Consider the following 25,412-nt stretch of genomic DNA (forward strand, 5'->3'; position numbering starts at 1 on the left):
TTTTAGCCCTGTTTTAGATCAGTTTGGTGTATACTTGGAAGGCCAAATATTGCTGTATGGTATTTGGTAGGGTGTGAAATGAACCACTGTACTATAAGTTCTTAGAGATAGAAATATTTTTAAGGTCTAGAAATCTCAAAAGGGACATAATAGGAGACAGACAAAATACTTGAGTGATTAGTCAGAATGAGCTGAGGTTTTGAATGTGAGATTAACAAAGCTCACGTTAAATCCACCGTCTTTACTTCCTCAAACATTTACACTTGTCTTCACCAAAGCTCACGCACATGTGGAGCACATGTTATGGAGCTAACGGGAGAGGAAGGAAAGAGAAAACCAACTGTCAGATGCCCTCCCATCCTCCTGTATCCCTGTGTGTCAGATGCCCTCCCATTCTCCTATCCCTATGTGTCAGATACGCTTCCATCCTTCTGTATTCCTATGTGTAAGATGCCCTCCCATCCTTCTCTACCCCAGTGTGTCAGATGCCCTCTCATCCCTCTATATCCTTGCAGTTTTAGACTGAGATAGGGGAAGGTCAGATGTTTCTTCTGCAGATGTTGTGGTGTGGTTGGATAAATATAGTGGGAGAATGGACCTTGTCACTAATAGAAATGATCTGTAAAAAAACATATGTAGATTTGATGTTTGGATTTTGGACATTTGGTCCTACTTGAAATCCTAGCTGGACATGAGTGGACACAGGCTGTTGAAAATGGGTCAGTTTTTCTTTTGGGAGTGGTTTAAACAAAGATTGTCTCTGCGCTGCATGAGGGGTTACTCTGTCTCATATGTTTATACTTGTATATGGCCCTATCTTCTATGTACGAGATATTTACTGAATAGAGAGGTGGCAAAACAAGTTAATACATAGGTCGAAGTAGCACTCTTTGCATTCTGTAAAACTGAAACTATTTGTGATCAGGGATTGCCATAGTGAACAAGCTGTACTGTAATTTTTCAAGTCTTTTACTCCAGATGCCCTTTCTATCACCCAGAGACTTAATTGTGACTGAAGTGGGGCACTGTGGTTATTTTGCTCAGGGACACAATAACCATAAGCCTTAAACCACAAACTGTTTTTGTAAACACAGTTTAAAGTGGCAATTTAAAGAAGCAGTATGCTACTTTTATCGTGGAGGGTCTGCTTGGCTCCATGAAGATGTCATTGCTTTGTCTGGAGTGTTCCACAGTATGGCATTAGACTTTATCTTTCATTTATATCAATATATGTGTTTTAAAAAATACTTTGAAAAACACATAGCTTTACAGTGAGTGGGATTGCCTCTCCACAGATCAGTAAGATAACATGGCCTGGTCACTGGGTTGTCTCCATGGTGATACACTGGTATAATACCATATTTTGGAACATTCTAGGCCTGGATGATTTGGGAAAAATATCAAATAGCATTTTTTTCTGACAAACATTTGCGATTGCAATTAGATATGTGATTTATGTTTTAATAATAGGAGTCTATTCAGATTTTCACATTTTTATACACATTGAATTGACAAAAACACTGAAATCTGAACTTCTGAATGTTTGCACAGATCTAAACTACAGGGTTAGCAATTTTTATGCAGAATAAGACAGGAGATTTAGTTGTTTGTGGAGGAAATTATGGTAATTCAAAAACTGCAGCCTTTGCAGTTTGCTAATTACATCCTATTCAAATTCAAATTTTCATTCGATTGTGATTAATCTTGCAGTCCTACAACGTTCCAAACAGATAGGGGGCTCTCCACCAAAAAAGTTACATGGTGTACCTTTAAGTGATTCTACATGAAATATTAAGGTTAAAGTGTTTTGAAGCACTTTAAATGAATAATACTTCTTTGTACTACAGCTCTGTATATATGCCCATGTCATATATGCATGGCCCTTTTAGCATTCACACCTGTATGACTCCTATCACTTTTATTGGAAACACATGCTGTCTCTGTCAGAGCAGTTTGAGTTACACCCGCTGCATCTGTTCTGCCAAATGTGTCACGCTAACCTCGCTAACCTCATCTGCTGCAGCTAGCCCTAGGTCAAAGATCAAGAGGTCAGGAGCTCATGGGGGTGAAGGGCAAGTCAGGTTCAAGCCCCACTGTCAAACACAAACTGGATTTGATTTCAGAATTTAGAAGTACAGAGACAGATGTTTTCATATGTGAATCAGTGAGTTCTATTGAATAATGTTCTGAAGTAGCAATGGCTGTAGTATTTACAGCAGATCATTAGAATTATTCATTAGCGTTAATAAAAGGTGGAAAAGACTTATTAGACTTATAAGAGTGGGTATTTTACTTCTATGGGGTATTAACTGCTAACACATGACAGATTGAGGTCACCTTATTACCTTTTATTGTTTTGAAAATGCAGCGCATTAACATGTTTAATAGGTTTCAGTTTCGTTTTTGCTCTCTGCACTAAACCACTCCTCCTTCAAAAGTTGTGGTGCAGTGTTTTGCATCCTGCTTTTGAATATTTATGCAGAAATGTTGTGCAGGAACATCGGTGATGCAAGCTTGTGGGCAGAGCCTTGTACAGGCTTGTACTGCTAACCATAAGGAAGGTTCCAATAGGGCCCAGGAGAGAGCACTGGATTATTCAAATACGAATGAATGACATTTAAAACTTTCTTCTCCTTAATGAGTGAACGACATTATAACATGGTAGAAAGCTTCATTATTTTAAATGAATCAATTTTAAGGTCAAGGCGCAACAGAGACTAATCTGTGTGGTCTTTAATTCACCGAGAGCTGTGAAGGAAAGTGTTTCTAAATGATTACAGGGAAATCAGTGTGTCATTAACTTGGATAGTAAAAGTATGCTCCTTCATAGTTTGATTTTTGTTTGTTTTGTCTTTCTCTCTCTAAATTTAACCCATACATTTTCCACTTTGTTTAAAGAGGGTCCAGAGTATGAGTACAGCGGCAGTGAGGATGAGGAGGATGAGGTCACAGAGGAGGAAGGAGAGCCCAGGTAAACACTTATCAGTCGACTATTGTTCATTCACAACTTTGTCCTTAGTTAGCAGCTGTATTTATCTTTATCTCTTGACATGTTTTGGCTGCTAACTTACATCTTCTATTTTCACCTCTATATTTCAATAACCTATTCAATTAAAGGTACAGTATGTAACTTTCCGGAGGTGGCATGTCCCCTGCATGACCCATGACCAAATGGAAATAGAAATTTAAAAACATACTTCAGAACATTTTCCATGGAGCTAGACATGCTTCATGCTGTGTTGTGGGATATTATAGTCAAAAGAACATTTCCATGCAAGCTATGATTCTTATTTTTAATTAATATAATTTGATAGTTTTTTTTGGAAAAATTAATGGGGAATTGACTCCCAGAGCCTAAGTAGTGGTTGGGACTGTTAACGTGTCATGGAGCGATACAATTATATAGTACAATAATATAGAAGATGTATAGCATGTTTTTAATATATTCCTGTAACATATTACTTAAGTTCCCCTGTTCAGTCTGTTCTGTCTTTGGGTTAAACAGCAGATGGCCCTGAGTTCCTCCCTCTCCTCATATCTGTACAGTGCATGTGTGCAGTTCTGTCCTATCAGTATCTCATCTCTGTGTTCATGTTAGGTTATTTCTATCCTGGATCATTAGTTTGTATTCTTCCTGTTTGCATCCTTTACCATCTAAACTGGATTATTCATTTTTGTAGTTCCATCGTTAACGTTCCCGGAGAGTGGACTCTAAGGAGAGAGTTCCTCCGACTGCAGATCGAGGACCGAAACAGAGGAGGAGACGCCCCAGGGCAGCTACGACCACAGGTGAGAAAAAAGAGGAAGACGGCAGCTATGACCACAGGTGAGAGAAAGAGAGAGGAGAGAAAGAAGACCAGAACAGAGGAGAAGACACCCCAGGGCATCTACGACCACAGTTGAGGAAAAAGAGGAAGAGGGAAGCTATGATCACAGGTGTGTGTGTGAGAGAGAGAGAGAGAGAGAGAGAGAGATGCCCCAGGCCAGCTATGACCACGATCTCTGCCATGTGTGTCTCTCTCTCAGCTACCTGAGAGAGTGACAGGTGGCAGAGAGAAAGATAGAGGAGAGGCAGGTGAGAGGAGGGCAGCCAAGACCACATGTGAGACAGTGGCTACATTTCCATGCATTATTAAATGTGCAGGTGTGCATCTTTTACAGTCCGGCATCTATTGTTTTATATGTCTGTGCAGGTGCAGAGACAGGATCAAGAGAGATACAAACTGCAATTGGCCTCAGAGAGAGAGAAGAGGCTCCAGCAGCAGCAGGAGCACAGGCACAGGATACAAGAGGTACAGTTTATGTGTGATGTCATTAAAATATAGCACATATATCATACGTGATCATATACTGCTTAAAGGGCCATTACAAGTAAAAAAAAAAAAATTAAAAGTAAAAAAACAAAACAAAACTGGTTTACAAAAAGTAAGGTTGTTGGAATTTATACTTGCATCACTTTACCTCCTTGGCAAGGCTGTGTTCAGTCTTACTTTAATTTCAATTTGTGTGTTAATAATAATAAGAATAATAAGAATAATAAGAATAATAATAATAGATATGGTTTATATAATTTCTTTCAAAACTCTCATAGCGTTCTTCATTCACTCTGCAGCAGTTTTCACGATTAAGCCCTCCGGCCGTCAGTCACATACCCCACATTTATGAATGGAAACGTGGATAGTTCCTTGCCCAAGGACACAATGACAGCACACACTGCTCTGAGCTTGGATTGATCTGGCATCTTTTGGATTTGTGTTGGATTGTGACCTCTAAATTGTTAAACCAGCCACAAACAGCATGGCAAAAAACTTGAAATTTATATACAAGATATAATTAATTTTTTGGAATACTAACAAACAGTGTTGATAATTCAATTCCCGCCACTAGCAAAGTATTCCACTAATGTGTCCTTGGGCAAGGCACTTCACCCGTATTGTAAACCAAGGTAAAAGTTCCAAATCATACAAAACTCATCAGTATCGGATTGATGGTATAATACTGGTTCTAGTAGTACTTGGTATCAGATTACAACAAACGTCTTGGGCATTTCCCATCTCCTGTTTTTACACATTTCACACATGTATTTTGATGGTAAATGAGCTAAATTATGCTGCTGTTACATAAGTTTGCATGCATTAGTAAAGGTTGGACCTGTCAGTCCCCTCCTCTCTGATCTAAATGAATAATGACTCCTCTCCTCACTTGCGGTTTTCAGCAGCAGAGACGACAGCTCCAGGACTCGGGGTTCCAGTGGGCGGAGCTACAGGAAATTCTGCTCCAGGACCAGGATCTAGGACCAAACCAGAACCGGGCTGAGCCAAAACCGGACCAGCTTAACCGGAACTGTGACTGGAGACAGGTTAGATCAAATATCATATCATGCCATATCAAATGTTGGACTAAACCAGGACTAGAACTGGAATAAACCAAGCTAGGGCTTAACTGGACTAAACTAAACTGGCAGAACAAGTGACATACAGATTTTTATATATATATTTTTCCTAAAGACTAAGCTAAGGCTATTGATGGGTTTCAAATGAATAAAGGTGGGGCGTATGAATTTACCAGTTGGATCTTTCATGGCAAATTACAATGCAAAACATACATGATATCTTCACAGTCTAGAATCTGAAACCTGGACTAGACCTGGACCAAAACCATGTCAAGACTGTGTTTTGTTGTGGCTTTATTGAATATTTTGGTCACCTCCGTTCCCTCCACCTCCAACCCCTACCCCCCTCACCTACCCTGGCCTTTGTTCAGCGTCACCTGTGGCCTCTCGTTTTCTTCCGTCAGGACAAAGCAGCGGCAGACAGCAGTAGCGTAGATAGCATCTAGTGGTGGTATGTAAGGCTCGGGCAGTGTAACTACAGGTGCACACTTGCAATTATTACTATTTAAAACAAAATAGTCACATTTCTCTCTCCAAAATATGCTCCAAACCACATTATGCTGGTAGATTTTTTTTGGCATATCGCCACCTCTACTTTGAATGATAAACTTTGAAGTAAGCACACCATTATATCACTGCCTACATTACATTAAGACAGCCCTTATTGTTCTTTTTATATCAATCTGTGTGAGTGTTTAAAATTCATATTGAAATTCCTCACCATCTGGAGCTGCAGATGGTGATGGACTGAAGTTATAATTGAACAAGTGAAACAGGGTCAATGCTCTTCTGTTTGAGGAGCAGATTAAACCTGATGAGACCCAAAGTTCATTTTATGATTTGAAAAGTTTTGTCTTTGTTTAAAATAATTAACTTCACAGAAAGACCCTGTAGTTTCAGATGGTACCAGAGTGCCGCTGTCTGACCATGAGGTGAAATATGTCCAGTAATATTACAAAATGGTCCACTGCTTCTGGCAGGTTTTGTATAGAAAGATGGGCAAAAATTTTCCAAAAAAAAATAAAAATCTAATTTATTTTTTTCTGACAAGATTTAGATAGATTTGCAATTTGTTTTAAAATTCAGCACCCATTGCATAGTTTAAACATACCCAGGAGAATTTGAGAGATTGAAATCTGAAAGAAATCTAAGAATCTCATTTGTAGAGGTCTAATATATTCTCCATCCCATGCAGTTTGGCTTCAAAACCAATCACGCAACCGAAACAGCAACTTGCTATTTTACTGAAAACGTCAGAGCACTGCTAGATTGGGGTGGGGTAGTGGGGGCTGTATTTTTAGATCTAAAATGGCCTTTGACACTAGAAACCACTAGATATTGATGTCTAAACTCTGTATATTTAACTTCTCACCAGATACACTGAAATGGATTGAATCTTACCTGGCCAACCGCTCTGAACATGTCCGCATTCAGTCTCAACAATCCTCAGCACTGTCTTTGTCCACTGGTCTTCCCCAAGGGTCCACATTAGCGCCACTGTTATTTTCACTATACATTAATGACCTTCCCTTCGTTTGCAACGATGTCCACATACTAATGTACACTGATGACACGGTAATATACACACATGGCAATAACATCTCCCAGGTCGCAGACAAATTCACTCACTCCATGGCTCAAATTTCATCTTGGCTAAATCACTCCTATCTTAAATTGAATACATCCAAAACAGCAACAATGATTTTCAGTAAATCCAACAACACTTCCCATACAGTTCCAGACATCCTTGTCTCTGGAGAACGGCTGCAGATTGTCCCACAATACAAATATCTCGGAATTCTAATAGACTCAAAATTATCATTCAAATCTCACATTAATAAAATAAGTAATCATGTAAAATTCAGTATTTGCAACTTCAAACACATTCTGCATCAAATGTCCACCCAAGAAGCTAAAATGTTTATGCACTCAATGATTCTCTCACATTACATACTGTTTACCCGTCTCGTCCCTGGCAAATACCACAAGACTGAAACCTCTGCAATCACTCTACAAGCGAACTGTTAAAACTCTGGATAAAAAAAACAAACCATTTTCACCACTGTCCAATACTCCAAAAACACCATTTACTCAGCCTGGATAACATGATCAAATACTCTAATCTCTGCCTAATCTATAAAATCATTCACTGTCTATCATCTCCACCACTCAGTCAGTTTATCTCCATCAGAACCACCAGCCACAGTAGAACTAGAGAGAATTAGTTTAAAGTTCAGATTTCAGTCTCTCAAATCTTTCTGGACAGATTTAGAATGTGAAATGTGAACTGAATCCTACTATTAAAAACATAAATTACAATTATTTTTCCAGCGCCAAAAACCCTCAGATCTACCTTGTGATGTGATGTCATCAGGGGGTAATCCAGAAGTGTTTTTAAAGTCCTTTCACTTTCACAAAACTCATTCTAATCATTTTAGTGCTCAGATGACAAATGACATACACTGTGCACTCCTCAGTCCTCTAGTCCAAGTTTAGTTCTGGGTTTAGTCCCATTCTTGATGTGGTCCATGTGTAAGTGTGAATGCACCCTTATGTGTTTAGCAGCTCTGAGTAATTTTTTTTGTTGAATACAATTTTTGACATCTAAAGTGAATATTTGCAGATTACCATAGACTTTAGATTTTATTATTTCATTAACATTTTTGAACAGTGAATGACATTTCCAGAATCAAATATAAATGCAGTCATTATGAAATATTCAGACTTTGGGGCGTCTGCTTCTTCTGCACTTAAATATTTCAGTCTTACCTCAAAATGACCAAACCGTAGTTACACCATTCAAAACTGGATTTCTGTGTTTGTACAGATTGCTGTTAAATTTTGTACTCTGTTGTGTAACATCATCATTAAAATCATGCATTTTTTCTGTATCATCTGAATATCATTTTCTGTCTGAGTTCATATTTTAATAATGAGCTCCATGTTTTGAACAGGACAGAGACCGGCAGAGGAACGGAGATGTGCTGGTGAAACCGCTGGACTCAGCAGCCGAGCAGGTATAGACGATTCACTCATTTTATTTTGATGTAGTTTTACAGGTTTAGTAGAAAATGTTCCCATGGTTCTTTATTAAAGTGATTGACCTTGTAGTTATGTTGTAGTTGTGGCTTGGACTTTTTTTTCTTTTTAGATATCATAAATTTCAAGTATCAGTAAAAAAAACTGCGTTCAGTAATATCATAAATTCTGAAATGTGCAGCAAGGTTCCACTGCAAATTTTACTATGTTAAAAACCCTAATTAACATACAATATTACTAAATATTTCTAATGTTTTTAACTTTTTAGATAATTATCTGTCGTAACGGTGCGGGTAGGACCAAAAGTGCAGACTCAGGGCAAGTTGACAGTGTTTATTGTACAGAATAGTGAATATTAGTCTTTAGCAGTTCATTCAAACACACGAGGAACCAGGGAGCGGGAGGCAGACCAGGTGGGCGGAGTGCAGTTCGCTGGTCCGGACTGGTTTGATCTGGGAGATGTGGATCCGGAGAGACGGGGGCAACTGGAGTCGTACAGCAGACGGATTTATGACTTTTATAATCTTGAATGGCCCCAGGAAGCGGGGGGACAACTTGCGGGAGTCAGTCTTCAGTGGGATGGTCCTGGAAGAGAGCCAAACCATTTGGCCAGGCTGGTATGTGGGTGCCGGGATGCGGTGGCAATCAGCCGCTGCCTTGGTGCACGCCCCGGACCGATGGAGGGCCGCCCTGGTCTTGCTCCAGACCCGGCGGCAACGCTGGAGGTGATGCTGGACGGATGGGACGGCAAGGTCCTTCTCCTCTGTGGGGAAGAGCGGAGGCTGGTATCCCAGGGACGCTTGGAAAGGGGACATCCCGGTGGCCGAGCTCACGAGAGAGTTATGGGCATATTCTCTCCAGGGCAGGTGAGAACTCCAGGTCGCGGGATTTGCGGAGACTGTGCATCGTAGTGCTGCTTCTAGGTCCTGGTTGGCCCGCTCCGTCTGCCCATTTGACTGCGGGTGAAAGCCGGACGCGAGACTGACCGTGGCTTCTAACCCGTCGCAGAAGGCCCGCCACACCTGGGACGTGAATTGAGTCCCCCTGTCGGAAACGATATCCACCGGGATGCCGTGAAGGCGGAAGACATGGTTAGTGAGCTGGTCGGCGGTCTCCTTAGCAGTTGGGAGCTTGGGCAGGGCCATAAAGTGGGCGGCCTTGGAGAACCGGTCCACCACTGTGAGGTAGGTAGTCCCGTCACAAAGTCCACAGCGATATGGGACCAGGGCCGCCGAGGAACTGTGAGGGGTCCTCGATCTCCCAGTGGACCGCGGCGACAACGCATGAGGGGGAAATGATCATCTCCGCGGGACCAGGGCTGTCCTCCAGGGTGAACTGGCGGGAAAGGGCGTCCGGTTTGACGTTCCGGGATCCGGGACGGTAGGTCAGGAGGAAATTGAAGCGGCTGAAGAACAGGGACCAACGAGCCTGACGGGAGTTGAGTCGCTTGGCGGACTGGATATATTCCAAGTTCTTATGGTCTGTCCAAACTACGAACGGCTGCTCCGCCCCCTCCAGCCAGTGGCGCCACTACTCTAGGGCGAGTTTGACGGCCAGGAGTTCCCGGTCCCCCACGTCAAAGTTGGCCTCGGCTGAGGACAACCGACAGGAGAAGAAGGCGCAGGGGCAGAGGCGATTGTGGGGTTCAAACCTCTGAGACAGCACGGCCCCCACTCCCGAGTCGGAGGCGTCTACTTCCAAGACGAATTGGCGCAGGGGGTCGGGCTGTTGCAGGATGGGAGCGGAGGTAAACAGCTTCTTGAGCTTCTCGAAAGCTGATTGCGCCTTGGGGGACCAGGAAAACTGCAATGAAGGAGAGGTAAGTTTAGTAAGGGGCGAGATAACCCTACTAAAATCCCGTATAAACCGTCTATAAAAGTTGGCGAAGCCGATGAATCGCTGGAGCTGCTTGCGATTGGTCGGGACGGGCCAATCCATGACGGCCTGGATCGGCTTTCACTTGGCCCCGCCCCACAATGAAGCCCAAAAAACTGACCTCCTCTGCATGAAATTCACATTTCTCAGCCTTGACGAACAGTTTGTTTTCTAGGAGGCGCTGAAGAACCAGGCGGACATGACGGCGATGCTCCTGAGGGGACTGGGAGAAAATCAAAATGTCATCCAGGTAAACGAAGACAAAGCGGTTCAAAAAATCACGGAGCACATCGTTTATCAGGGCTGGGAACACCGTAGGGGCGTTGGTAAGGCCAAAGGGCATAACCAAATATTCGAAGTGGCCAAGGGGGGTCTTAAACGCCATCTTCCACTTGTCCCCCTCCCTTATGCGCACAAGGTGGTATGCGTTTCGCAGATCCAACTTTGAAAAGATGGTAGCTCCGTGGAGGGGCGTGAAGGCGGAGTCCAGAAGGGGGAGCGGGTATTTGTTCTTGACAGTGATATTGTTCAAACCCCGGTAATCGATGCAGGGCCGTAGTGACTTATCCTTTTTGGCCACGAAGAAGAAGCCTGCCCCCACCGGGGAAGTAGAAGGACGGATAATCCCAGCGGCCAGGGATCCACGGATATACTCCTCCATGGACTCTCGTTCAGGTCTCGACAGGTTATACAGTCGACTAGACAGTAATGGGGCACCCGGCAGGAGGTCTATGGCACAGTCATACGGGCGGTGCGGGGGTAAGGAGAGCGCCTTACTTTTACTAAAAACTTCCGAGGTCGTGATACTCCGCTGGAACCGAAGACAGATTGGGGACGTCCTGGGACGGATCGATGGTGGGACCGGACCCCCCAGCGGGAGGTAGGGCGGACTGGAGACACTTGCCGTGGCACTCGGGACTCCACCCCGAAACTCCATCCCGGGCCCAATCAAAGACGGGGTTATGAGTTCGTAACCAGGGGTAGCCTAAAACTAGCGGGGAGGCGGAGGAAGACAGAACATGAAACCGCCGGGTCTCACGGTGTTTGCCGGACAAAACCATGGTGACGGGTTCCGTGACGTGCGTCACACAGCCCAGAAAACGTCCATTGAGTCCCTGGGCATTTAGGGGGCGTTCGAGGGGATCCAGTCGTACGCCGAGCTGCTCCGCGACTTGGGCGTCGATAAAGTCCTTCTCGGCCCCGGAATCGACAAGAGCGGAAACAGGTAAAGTCTCTGAACGTACACACAGGTTGGCACTGAGCCGCAGTCTATTATTGGAATCCGGGATCTGAGACTCACCCACCAGTACTCCCAACGCTACTGGTGGGTGCCCCCTTTTGGCCAAGCCGGACAAGTGGCTACAAAATGCCCACGTTCGCCGCAGTAGAGGCAGGCTCCGGCCAGGCGACGCCTCTGCTGACGCTTCTCGGCCGAAACGAGGGTCCGGTCGACCTGCATGGGCTCCTCCGGAGGCGGCGGGGCAGCGCGTAGCTCCGGCGTCAGCGTCTCGCTCTCCAACGCGCCCGTAGCCGATTGTCGATCCGGTTAGTGAGGGTGATGAGGGACCATAGGTCGGAGGGTTCGTCACGAGACACCAGTTCATCTTTCAGATGCTCGTTCAGACCCCGCACGAAAATGGCCCGCAGTGTGCTGTCCGTCCAGTCCACCTCAGCCGCGTGCGTCCAGAAATCGATAGTATAGTCCGCTACCGTCCTGGAGCCCTGGTTGAGAGTCAGTAGTCAGCATTGTCCTGGTAGTGCGGGTGGTCGAAACACCAGCTTGAAGGTGGAGATGAACTTGTTAAAATCCAAAGTGTCCACAGGTGTGTTGGTTAGCCGTGCCTCAGCCCACTGGAGAGCCCTTCCCCGAAGTAATCCACACATATAGCGAATTTTAGCGGCCCCAGAGTTAAAGCGAGTGGGACACTGCTGAAACACGTACTCGCACTGAAACAGGAATCCCCGACAGAGGTGAGGCTGACCTGAATATGGCTCTGGGTCTGTATCTCTGGGCTCCGGAGGACGTAGCGGCACCCCAGCTGCAGCAGGCGGGGAAACAAGAAGCGCGGCCACTTGGTGGTTGAGCTGCGCCACTTGTTGGGATAAAGTCTGGTTAAGATCCAACAGAGTCCGAATAGATTGTTCATGTTGTCCTAACACCACCTCATGGTGGGAGCGCGATTGCCGGAGCGCCTGGTCCGGGCCCGAGTCCGCTTGGTCCATTGTGGCCAGACCGTTCTGTCGTAACGGTGCGGGTAGGACCAAAAATGCAGACTCAGGGCAAGTTGACAGTGTTTATTGTGCAGAATAGTGAATATTAGTCTTTAGCAGTTCATTCAAACACACACGAGGAACCAGGGAGCAGGAGGCAGACCAGGCGGGCGGAGTGCAGGTCGGGGACGGGAAAGCCAGGAGTGAAGACAGGAACGAGTGAAACCTGGAGTGAAGACAGGAGCGAGAAGAGACCGGGACAGGCAGGGCTGGCGTAGCCCACGGACCCAAGGCAGGAGGCAAGCAGCTGACCGGAGACCAAGACAGGACAGGTAGCAAGACGGAGGGATGACTGTACCGGAGCACAGAGGCAGGAGTGGGAACGAGCAGGGACAGGAATCTAGAAGGTGACAAAAATCCAGTAAGAGCATGCAGATGGGCAAAAAGGTGCAAAACTGAGCTGGAGCATTCACGTTTACACGCGGACGGTCTGGCTCTGAGTGTAGTCTGCCGAGCCCTCATATACTCAGCAGCAGGTGATGGTGATTGCGCTGATGCGCTCCAGGTGCGTGCAGGAGGAGTCAGGAACTCCGCCCAGCTCCAGGCAGACAGGTAGGGGAGGGGGAGATAGCACAGAAGGACAGGAAAACAGGCATCATGACATTATCATTTTTATGTAGCCTAATTTTCAGCTTTTGGAGCCTTGTTATTTATTTATTTATTTTCTTCTAATTCTTCCCTATTTAGTTCAAGATTAAAGAGAGGGGGTGTTATGCAACATCTTTTTTTTTTTCTACCATGTTATAACATTGTTCCCTCATCAGAAACAGGCCTGAAGAGGTTTAATATGTCATGGATGTTTGAGTAATTTAGCAACACCCTATTCAAACCATCCTTACGGTTAGTAGGAAGAATCTGTGCAACGCTTCGCCGACAAGCCCACGTCATCCATGCTCCCACACGACAATTCTCCAAACACATACAAAAACATGATACAAAATAATACACATTGCACTTGACAAACTTGATGCGATGTGCAGAAGTTTCATTAGCGGGATGCACACTATTGTGTTGTTATGTCACTCTGAAGGGGGAGTGGAATGAAAATGAAGCTTAAACATGTTTTTGACAAATATAGCACTATAAAAGGTAACATGGTGATCTAAATATGTTATGTGTTAGCAGTTAATACTCTGTAGAAGTAAAATACCCACTTATATTCTATAAGTAAGAATGTTTTATCTTAGTCTAGCCCTGTTTTAAGCCCTTATTTGGGTTTAGATCTGGTTTAATCCTGTGTAAGTCCAATTGTAGTTGAGTTGTAGTCCAAATATAGCCCTGGTTTAACAAATATTCAACTTCAGTACAAGCAACTTTTGTTCTGGTTGTCCCTCCCTTGCTCCTCAGTGCTCAATATGATCCTGATCAAGCCCCTGCCCTGGTTTAGTGATTTAGACCTGGTTTACTTGACCTGGTGTCCACACATATTCTAGTTTGGTCTTGGTTTGATCATTTAGTCTTGTTTAGTCTAGTCCTGGTTAGTCCTCATTTAGTCCTGGTTTAGATCTGGCTTAGTCCTGATGTAGTCCTTGTTTAGTCCTGGTTAAATCTGGCTTCATCCTGGTTAGTCCTGGTTTAGTTCTACTTTAGTCCTGCTTTAGATTCCAGCTGTCATTCATTATGTTCAGTTACTCATCTGTTTACTACAGTCTCATACAGCCTCCCTTCATTTGCACTGAGTTTGAGTCTGATTTCCATGGAGACGGTTTTGTTTACCTGTTTTTGTTTACAATAACACTCTAACTCTCATATCAGCCGTCTGTGTCTCCATTGTTCCCAGTTCATTCTGACAGCAGTGGTGTAACTCTAGAGATATTTTTTTGTTTACGTTCAGGCTCACTCATGTCTGAACTTACTGAACTGGTATCATGCAGCGGCCATCTTGGTGTGGACATACAGAAATATGCTCTTGTCTAGAAGGTAAAGGTTCTAAAAGAAATTACTGTTTTAGTCCTGGTTGAGTCATTATTTAGATCTGGTTTAGTCTTGGTTTAGTCCTGGTTTAGTCCTGTTTAGTGCTCATTTTGTCCTCATTTAGTTCTGGTTTAGTTTTGTTTTAGTCCTGGTTTAGTTTGGCTTTGTCCTGACTTTTAGGACTGGGCAATTTATTTATTATTATTATTATTATTGTTATTTTTATTTTATTTCTATTTTTTCATTTAAATTGTATTTATTATTTTTTGTCTTATTAAAAAAGAATAAAAATACAATTTTTAAGTAGTTGTCATCTCATGTATCATACTATGTACTGGTGTACTGGTGGTACACAACAAAGAGGTCCCTGGTTTGATTCCCTACTTTCTGTGTGGAGTTTGTTGGTTTTCTGTGGAGAGTAGGGCATTTTTGATTAAATGGAGGCAAACATTTTGGACAACTGTTCTGAATAATTAGGATCCGTGAAATGCATAAGGTAACTGAGGAATAACTTTGGACCAATGCAAATCATTTAAAATGAACTACTTCTGTTTTTCACATTTTAAGACAATAAAAATCAGGTTCTGCACCTTTAATATGCTATTTTTGTTCTTGCTATGCTTTGTGAGCCTTCATTATCTTTTGCTCATTTATATTACAGTTTTATTATAACTATGGTAAAAATGCAGCTTTTATCTGTTTGTTTTTTTATGCTTAGTGTTTTTAGCTCTGTCTGCTCTTGTGTGCTTCCTTTTTGGCTTCAGAGATGTGCTCAGCTCCAGCCTCCTCCCCAGGGCAAAGCGCAGCCTCTATCGCAGCACCAGCAGCCTTCAGCGGGCAGGCGATCCCACCGCACCCTGCCTAAGGACCAGACCACCCTACTCTCCCTCCAACACGACCACAAAGACCGCGGGAAGGACCAGAGCCACACCAAGAACCAGACCAGGACCCGAGACCAGATCCGAGAACAGACCCGAGAACAGACCCGAGACCAGACCCGAGACCAGACCAGAGACCAGAACCGAGACCAGACCCGAGACCAGAACCGAGACCAGAACCGAGACCAGACTAGAGACCAGGCCAGAAACCAGACCAGAGATCAGACCCGGACTAAGGATCTAAACCCAAGGACCTCTCCTCCTGTGCCCAGTGCTCCAGCCCTGCCTCTGGCTCGCTCTCTCAACCACCAACGCTTAGTGGTAACCTGCTTTGGCTTTTGTGCTTATGTTGATTGTATAGTATTGCATTGGATTTTAAACAGCGCCTTTCAAGACACCCAAATCACTTTGTAGTGTATTATTCATTCACACCACACTTGTGGTGGTAAGATACAGCTGCCCTGAGACAAACCAACCTAAGTGAGGCTGCACCATCAGCCCCTTCAACCACCACTAACACTCACACACCATATTCATACGAGGCAATGTAGGTGAAGTGTCTTGCCTAAGGACACAACAACAGAACTTGGTGCGAGCAGGAATCAATCCTCTGACCAAATATACATTGTTTTAGACCTGGTTTAGCCCTGGTTTAGACTTCTTTTAGATACGGTTTAGACGTTTTAGATTGTTTTGTTTTTTTATCCTGGTTTAGACCTGTTTTAGACTTGGTTTAGACCTGGTCTAGTACTGTTTCAGAGATGGGTGCTTGGACTTTCCAGCAGTGATTAGGTCAGTGGTGTTTAACTCATTATATCTTTTGTGTGTGATAAAGCATTCATATCTTGCATATAATGGTTAGCAAATCAAGCTAATATGTGTTTACAGATGGACCTCCAGGAGTCCCAGCTGGCCCGGGCCATCATGTCCTCTGCTCTGCCCAGTCAGGTGCACTCAAGGTTGGGGTCAGGGAGCAGCTCCAGTCCCTGTACCCCTGCCATGCAGAGAGCTCACCTCAACCAGGTACTCAATGTTTTTATTCTGATATCCTTTCTGCAAAAAGCTGCTAACCCTGTAGTTTAGACCTCTGCAAATGTTCGGAAATGCTTCTGTGTGTCAGATGCCCTCCCTGTGTCTCTATGGGGTTTTATGCCTGCTCTTCTTATTGGAGATTTTATTTTAGCCTAGCTTTTCTCCATGGAGATAAGAAGGTCTCTCCAACCTGCTCAAGTTAGAGGAGGTGACCTTGCTCACAATGAGAATGTTTTTCAGGATAAAAAATAAATAAATAAATGAATTATAGCCGTTGCTCATACCTATTATTTTGAATCTGATGGCTAATAAGCTCTACCAATATTTTTGGACAGATAAGGAGGGCAGATTTTGATAATTTATTATATAATTCTGTATAGTCACTTTTTATGCAGTGTCCTCTTTGTAGTAAAGTCTCTAAACTTTAGGCAGCAAGTCAGGCAAAACCAAATATCAGTCATCAGAGTAAAGGAAGATGGCTGATAGTCCAAATATCAGCCCGATATATTGGCCACCCCATTTATTTATCTCTAAAAAATACCTGTAATTGAAAAAATACAAGATGGAGACAAGCAGGTGGCCTCCATAAAAGTTCCATATTGCACCTTTAATGCCCTTGGATATGTGAAAGATGGGCTATGTCAACTCCATCATATTTGGGGTGTTTGATATTGTTTCAAAATCATTCAATATTTCACAGTGTATTTTTGTGTCTTTTGTAGAATGCTAACCTGCGCTCCAGTCGAGAGTCCGCCCACAGCAGCTCTCTGTCCGACATGGCTCTCACTCTCTCCCCTTTGTCTCCATTCACTCCTCGAACACCCACTGACAACGTGTTCTGGGAGCCCCCCGAGATGCCCCCCAAGGTTAGAACTATACCAGCCACAATGACAACCAATACCACAATACCACAACACTGTAGAATCCTCCTTTAAACTGAGTTGAGGACAGGTCAGATTCTCAGGTGGGATTTGCTGTTTAACTGTCAGATTGCAGATTTGTTGTATGGTTAATATCTCTGTAATTACTGGGCTTGTCTACATGAAACACTGGCACAAAGTGCAACGTCTTTTTTGACTTTTAATGAGCTCTCATACAGTAGAAGCAAGAGCTAGTGATATAAAGAGTGCTAGTCTAACTTAAAGGTGCACTATGTAACTTTTCTACTGGAAGTCCACCACCTTCTTCAATTCAATTCATTTTATTTTTGTAACGCCCAAAATCACAACAACAGTTGTCTCGAAGGGCGTTCATGTTTTGGTTGATGGGGGAAACCGGAGTACCCGGAGGAAACCCATCCAGACACGGGGAGAAACATGCAAAACTCCACACAGAAAGGCCTGGGCGACCCAGGGATCGAACCAAACCTGCTTGCTGTGAGGCATGAGTGTTGCCACTCAGCCACCGTGCTGCCTTCTTTTCTCCATGGAGATGTTATAACTTTGCCTGGAATGCTCCACAGTATGGCATTAGCTTATCTGTATTGATCAATTACAGGTGTTTTTATAGCAAAAAACAAAAAAAAATTACTGTTGGTGGTATGTTTGCACAGGTCTGACATGTAACATGGGCTGCTTGTCTCCATAGAGATCGACACGATTAATGTCATGCTGTGGAACATTTCAAAGCAGGTGGCCGACCATCCATCTGAAAAGTTTCATCATTCAGCTTTAAAGAACAAGTTTAGTCTTTATTTAGTCTTGGCCTAGTTCTGGCTAACTCCATTCCTAGTTCATTCATGGTTTATTTGTTATTTCTAAATGTAGACTGTGTTGAACATCTCATTCGTTTCAGAGGTAATGCATGGTTTGAGAAGTTTTTTTTAAATTATACAACTGTAAATATACGCCTACATTATGATACAATTATAACATGTTTAGTGAGTGACAGAGCATTTGAAACACTTTAATGCTCCTTACTCCCCTGTTACTGTCTATATTTTATTGTCTCTTATGTTTTGATTGGTCTCAGTTTAGACCCAGTTAGACTCAGAAAAAGGCCAGCTGTCTACAACGATGATAGTTTTACTCCCCTCTTCTCTGTGTATCGAGGTGTGGGGGCATGACTCAGGTTGGGGTGAGGAGCAGGGGGGTACTTCCTCTGTGTCTGTCATGTGATCCTTGTTCCCAAAGGACAGAGTTCACAGCTGCAGTTTCACTCAGGAGTTCAGTGGTTTACAGTCTGGGCTAATCTCATTGTGTGGCTAAATACTTTAAACTTTATCCAGCTAGATTTAGATCTCTCTCGTTCTGGTTGATTCATTGTCAAATTCCATGTATTCTAAAACTATGCAAGAAAGGACAGTCTTGACCAGTTTAAAGCTACACTGCGTAATTTTCTGGAAATGGCATGACACCTGCATGATTCCATGGAAATACAAAGCTAAAACAATACTTTGAAGATTCTCCATAGAGATATATATGTTATATGTTATACTGTGGGATATTATTTGGAATATTATAGACATATTCCCTCCTCCAGGCCCAGTAAAAGTCAGGTGTGTGGAAATGCAAACCCGCTCACAGTAAGGGTGCATGTTTTTCAGTGCAATAAACAGCAAACATGACAAAAAACAGAAACAAGCTTCCATTTTTCTCTATTTTTTGGCTAAAAGTTACATGGTCGGGCTCTAAGCATTTTTTGTATCAATACTTAACTGATTCATACAAGGAGTGTGTCAAGCTCAGTAATAACAGTAGCACAGTACAGTATTAGCATTAAGGGACTGTATGTAAGATTTAGATTTTTAATTACATAAACATGACTTAACTGTATATGTTAAATATAATTAGCTTTTACTGATAACAATTGTAATGCTGCTTTATTCTTAATTACAAAAATATTGGGCATGATGGCCATGATAGCTATAATCTGAATGGTCACTACCTAAATCCCAGCACCTTCAGCCAATCATGAATCAGTGCTAGTGCAGCCTCAGTAGCTCAGTGAGAAAATTCTGGAGGTTCTGAGCTTTCACATGAGGCATGGCCTGTCCATATGATGGGAATGAGAAAAACTTGCATATGTCCTCTATCTGCAGGTTAAGGTGCAGGCAACCCAGGTTCAGTTGCGATTGCAGTAACTGTTTAAAACTCTAAGAGCACATACAGTTTGTTTAAAAGGTGTATGCAGTAATTTAAGTGTCCCCAGACTTTGTCACGTTTCAATGAATCTAAAATGACAACAATAATAAAAAGTCATTCTATACTCTAATACTACTTCTCTTTGAGCTATCAGTTTTATTTCTCTGTATTATAATAATTTAAACTCAACAGAACTCCTTCATATTAACCTCTCATAACGTTGCATGAATATAAGATTGGTCCTTGCTAGAAAACACAACAGTAAAGTGTATTCACTCACCGGGGTCTGATGTGTTTAGTTACAATTTATTTACTTTTATTGTGTTTATTGTGTTTCACTCCAGGTCCCAGAGCGAACTACCTCAAAGTTTTACTGCAAAGAACTGATCAAGAGACACAACAGGACACCCTCCAGGTAATGGACCCAGGACCAGACTGTGTGTGAAAACTCAAACATACTTCTGTTGCCATACTATATTCAGCCAAATGTACTTTTTTGGGAGTTTTTGACCATGTTTTAAAGCTACATTACGTAACTTTTCACGTACCTGGCAGAGTATGGCATTAAATGTTTCAAGCTCCACGGAGTCAAAAAAGTAAAAACCACCAGGTCGTATTACAGGTCAGATCTGTGGAGAGGCTACTTGCTCACAGTAAGATTGCATGTTTTAGTTTAGTCTTTAGTTTAGTCTTTATTTGAAGGGACAATGTACAGAAACATAGATGTTCCATTCCAGATTATATGTAAAAAGCTATTTTCTACCTGCTGCCCCTGACAGGGTATTTTTGAGCAATGAAAACATTTGAAATTGAAAATCAGTGGTTTAAAGTTCAGATATTAATATAAATAGATTAAGGTTAAGCAAATGGTGACAAATAGTCTCCAGGAAATTACATGAGTGTGTGTGTCTCCCTCTAGTGGCAGCCCAGTGTCACCGGTTGATAACAGTGGGAGGTCTCATGGAAGTCCCTTATTGAACAACAATCACCCAGGTAAATTTTGTATTTAGTTATTTTAATACAGTAATATTTAGTATTTTACAAACAGATTAAAATGCCTCTAAGATGTTTGCCTAAAGTTTGGAATCCACAAAGTTATTTATAATTCCAGATCTTGAGCAGTTTCACTGCAGGCTATTTTTAATGGGATGTTTGTTTCATGTGATTTTAACAGGCATTTAGTTATATTCACACAATATAATATTTTTCCATAGAGATCACATGTGGCAGTGGTTCCTTCCTCAGGCATGTGCAAAAATACATCAATACATTAAAGAAATACATGTCGCTTACCAAACACAAAATACTACTGTTTTAATCGAGGTTTGGGATGTTAATGCACATGAATTCATTGACTTGTATTTTGTTGCACATTCACACAGGTGACATGTGAGTCCAAAAACCAGGACTGTAACAGAACTGAATCAGGGCTAAACAAGGACTGAAACAGGACTTTGCCAGCCTACTAATAGTTCCATAGTGAGCAAAATATTGAAATACTGATGAGACTATTTACTGGACTTAAGTTTACATTTTTACATTTTAAGTTTACATTTTTGGTCTCAGATACACAGACAAGTCATGTCAGAAGGTGAATTCTACATGCTTAGGTCTAAATGGTCAAATAAACAGCTTTTTGGTTGTCAACATTTCTTGCACAAAACATGAAATTAATTGCTATGTTGAACTTCTCTCATATTTCCAGCTCCAGTCAGTTTGATGGTTGTGTGTTTGTAGGTTACTTCAGGCTGGAGAGTCCTTTGTTACAGCACAGACCACTGAACCTCAGACCCTCACAACATTCACAGGTCAGTAGTACACAGGAAACCAATGTACCTATCAATTCATATAATAATCTTTTTTTATTGTAATTTAAATAAAAACGATGCGCTGTGAATATTTGGCCTGTTGTTCACTCTATAATTACTCTATAATTATGTCCTTGAGGTGTTTAAAAAGAAAGAAAAGATTAAATATTGTCCCCAGCTCATGTGGTTTGTGTTATTGTCAAAGGGAGTGAAGTCAGCCCAGAGTCGTTTGAACAAAGCCACAGAATACTCCTCGTCCAGTGATGAAGTTTGCAGCAGTGATGAAGAGGAGAGGAGCAGGTGAGAAACTTCACTGTTACTTACAACTAAGCCTGTCACAATAAATATTCTTATGAGAATTAGATTGATTTTGACTATTTTTTCCTCAATAAGATACAATTTGGATGTAGAAGTTTGAATTATATTATTACATATACAAATACATAGTAGTGTCACGATACAAACATTTTAAACTTGATTTTGGAATAGACTTGATACACAATACCAATTCCGATACTGCGATAATAATAAAAAAAAAAAACAGTCTCTATTTAGACAATAGAATGTTATTTTTAACATAAAATCATCTGTCCAGGTGGTTCATTGGCGTATACTAGTCTATGTGGTCTTATACTTGTAATGCTATTCAGGAAAGGTTCATTTGTGTACAGTGAATGGGACTTTTTTTTATTATCGATACTAACCAATACCAAATCTACCATTGAAACTAGATACTCATTTGGGCAGGTATCTGATTCTCAATACTTTTTTTTTTATAATGGCTTAATGGTTATTGTGTCAGTGGCATACATTTGTTATCAAGACAGGTTGACCTTTATAAGGTCTGAATTTTGTGTTTTTAGATCTGGTTTGTCGAATGGAAAAGGGAAGAATTTGAAAGGTGTCCCCAACGGCATCAAACTGGAGCCTCCACACAACCTGAACCAACTCTCCCCGCCTCTCTCTCACAAAGTATGAATGCTACACTGGAGATTTTAAATACTACTTATTTTAACATAATGGTCCACTGTGGAACTTTTCTATTGGGGCTCTGTCACCTTTTTGTCCCTATGGAGATATCATTTCTTTGCCCAGAATGGTCCACAGTATTGGATTACACTTATAATGTGTTTATTCAATTAGATGTGTTTTATTGCTAAAGATCAGTGTGGTAATGTGACCGGTTTGCCCCAAGAGAGTTAGATAAGTTTAATACCATACTCTGGACCATTCCAGGTGAAACAATAATATATCCATAGAGACAAGACAATAAGGTTCCAGGCCTTCCAATGATATATATATATATATATATATATATATATATATATATATATATATATATATATATATATATATATATATATATATATATATATATATACACACACACACACATACACATACATACATATACATATACACACACACATTATTTACTACAGTTGAATTTTGGACAAAGGATCTACTTACAGCACATGGCCAATAGAGGGCGGTATTCTATCAATTACTATTACTACCTAAATACCTTGCCTGTGCTGCTGCTTGGAGAAGTATCTAATCTAATAATATGTGGTTATAAATTTAAGAATAAATAATAATAATAAATTTAAAGGCTCAATATGTGACTTTTTATTGGAGGGTCAGCCATGTTGAGACTTGCAGATGGCATTGCATTTGTCTAAAATGTTCCACAGTATAGAGTTAAACATCCATGGAGACGAACAAGTAATGCCACTAGGTCAAGTTAAGTGTCAGATCTGTGTAGCTGTGACCCTGTTTTTTCAGTCTATTTTTGAACGATAAAAACATCAGTTAACTAAATGCAAGATAGAGTTTAAGTGTAATGCCATATTGTGGCCAAACCTCCTTCTCAAAGCTTGATCTTCTCAGATCTCAGAAACTAAAGCACCCAACAGTCTACCATCAAATCACTGGTAAGTGCTTTGATGGGAGACCATTGGGAATCTTAGATACCACAGTGAGGCAGCAGTGGTAAAATCTATTGTTGCGTCCTTAGTCTCGCTTCTGACATTGTACCCCAGGGCAGCTGTGGCCATATTAGTCTCTTACCACCACCGAGTGTGGAGTGAATGAAACTCAGCATTTGTAAAAGCACTCTATAGTATTAGTATTAGTTTTAGTATTAGTATTTTTAACAAGCAATAAACCTCCATGGAGACAAGCATGTAAGCCTTGAACCTTTAAGTAGATTAAATGGTGTCGGTATATAAAAACTAAAACTTAGTGACTGAATATTTGGATATGCAGAAACGTGTGACCTCTTTGTTTTTGTTTCAGATGCCCCGAGTGACCTCAGATGACCCAACCTACATGCTCCCTGACCTCCTACAAAAGACCTCCTCCAGCCCAACCCACAATGCACCAGGGCAGATAGGAATGAGCTACTGTCAGTCCCCCACAGCAACTCGGCCTCCTACGCACCATGACAGAGATGTGAGTACCACACCTCCTGGTCTTTTGCATCCCTGTGCGTCAGATATCCTCCCATTATCCTGTCTTCCTGAAACCCTGTGTGTCAGATGTCCTCCCGTCCTCCTGTATCCCTGTGTATCAGATGCCTTTCCATTCTCCTCTATCACTTCTCATAATAGCTTCTTTAAGCATCTACAAGTTAACCGTATTACTGTCTTTGTCATAAAAGTTACATATTGTCTTCTGTATTTCCCACACAGGAGATCCAGAGTCCAGGCTCATCCTCCTCGTTCCTGTCCTTTATTGACCCCAGACTTCTCCACATCTCCTCCCCTCCCCACAGCCCCAGTGAGTATTTCAAACACATGTATAACTACATACTAAGGACTATCTTCGCTGGTGTATTAGCCTATAATGCCCTGCTGTGAAACAAGAGAGCTAGGTACTAAGCCATGGCTGCCCCACTGTGCAACCTGATATTCTCCGTGGTCTCCCATCCAAGTAGTACCAGGCCAGGTCAATCAGACAAGATTGGACATCGACATGGTGGTATTACAAACCTAGTTTGTATTCTGGAGATGATTGCTTGGGTGTTGCACTGCACATTCTCACTTTAAAACAAAAAACAAATTCACATTTTTACAACAACAAAAGTTGGATGTGTACAATGCTGTACACATCCAAGGTAAGGCTGTAGAATGGTCCGAACATCCCTTACGGATACCAGCACTTATTACTATATGCATTCACTGATTATTTTGTATTGTACTTGCTTCAGCATACATTAAAGGGGACTTTCATTAAAGGGGACTTTCATTCAAATAAATATATTTTATATTCTACAGTGAGCATTAAAGGACTAGGATTAAACGATTTCATTCATTCATATGTTGTATTTTTCAGCGGGTGTTAAAGGGGAGGCACTGAGGAGAGAGGGCCACAGAAAAGGCTCTGTCGTCAACGTGAACCCGACGAATATTAAACCACAGAGTGACACTCCCGAGATCAGGAAATATAAGAAGAAATTCAACACCGAGGTGTTGTGTGCTGGACTGTGGGGTCAGTATACCATTATACAGCTTTACTATTATAATCAGTACAAACACAGTGAGACTAAACCATGGATGGGCAAACTTTTTGAGACACTGGCCACAATGGGTTCTAAAATTTGACAGAGGGGCCACGCCAGGACATATATGTATATATTATATTAGAGATTTGGCCTGTAACACGTAGCAAAGCATGAATATGCAAGGCTCATTGTGCAAATTGTTTTCCAAATGCATTCATTCAATTAATAATTAATTTATTGAATTTCAGTTAAATAAACACAGCAGAAAAACTTTGAACAAGGATTACCCTTACCTATTTTAATATAGTTTGATCACGTACCGCGGGCTGGATTAATAACTCAAAGGGCCTTGTGTGGCCAGTGGGCCGTAGTTTGCCCATGTCTGGACTAAACACAGGTATTGTCTATTGAGGTTGTGATATCACAGGCCTCTTGCCACAGAGTCACAAATTAGTTTGCACTAAAAATCTAGGAACTAGGAACAGTAGAAATTGCTACTAAAAGGGAACAAAGGCATGCCATAAGTTTAGTTAAGTTGCAATAAAAATTAACTCTTCTGTCCCAATTAAAATTATTATTTTTTCAGGCCCAATTATTTCAGGCTGTGTTCACACT

The 25,412-nt window shown here is 41.9% G+C and overlaps 1 protein-coding gene across 1 annotated transcript in view; it reads left to right on the plus strand.

Annotated features, from left to right (window-relative positions):
- LOC117377282 (mitogen-activated protein kinase kinase kinase kinase 4-like) overlaps positions 1 to 25,412 on the plus strand; it is a 66,394-nt gene that overhangs the window by 30,028 nt on the left and 10,954 nt on the right. The window contains exons 11-26 of the mRNA XM_055224662.1: positions 2,899 to 2,971; positions 3,681 to 3,789; positions 4,194 to 4,292; positions 5,216 to 5,359; positions 8,347 to 8,409; positions 15,256 to 15,690; positions 16,258 to 16,392; positions 17,124 to 17,267; positions 19,829 to 19,899; positions 20,404 to 20,477; positions 21,222 to 21,292; positions 21,498 to 21,592; positions 22,156 to 22,264; positions 23,591 to 23,746; positions 23,986 to 24,073; positions 24,629 to 24,784. Of these exons, the coding sequence (XP_055080637.1) occupies positions 2,899 to 2,971; positions 3,681 to 3,789; positions 4,194 to 4,292; positions 5,216 to 5,359; positions 8,347 to 8,409; positions 15,256 to 15,690; positions 16,258 to 16,392; positions 17,124 to 17,267; positions 19,829 to 19,899; positions 20,404 to 20,477; positions 21,222 to 21,292; positions 21,498 to 21,592; positions 22,156 to 22,264; positions 23,591 to 23,746; positions 23,986 to 24,073; positions 24,629 to 24,784 (2,022 nt within the window). The remainder of the gene's footprint in view (positions 1 to 2,898; positions 2,972 to 3,680; positions 3,790 to 4,193; positions 4,293 to 5,215; positions 5,360 to 8,346; positions 8,410 to 15,255; positions 15,691 to 16,257; positions 16,393 to 17,123; positions 17,268 to 19,828; positions 19,900 to 20,403; positions 20,478 to 21,221; positions 21,293 to 21,497; positions 21,593 to 22,155; positions 22,265 to 23,590; positions 23,747 to 23,985; positions 24,074 to 24,628; positions 24,785 to 25,412) is intronic.

This window comes from Periophthalmus magnuspinnatus, chromosome 10 (genome assembly GCF_009829125.3).
Source record: "Periophthalmus magnuspinnatus isolate fPerMag1 chromosome 10, fPerMag1.2.pri, whole genome shotgun sequence".
In the NCBI taxonomy this organism is placed as follows: Eukaryota; Metazoa; Chordata; class Actinopteri; order Gobiiformes; family Gobiidae; genus Periophthalmus; species Periophthalmus magnuspinnatus.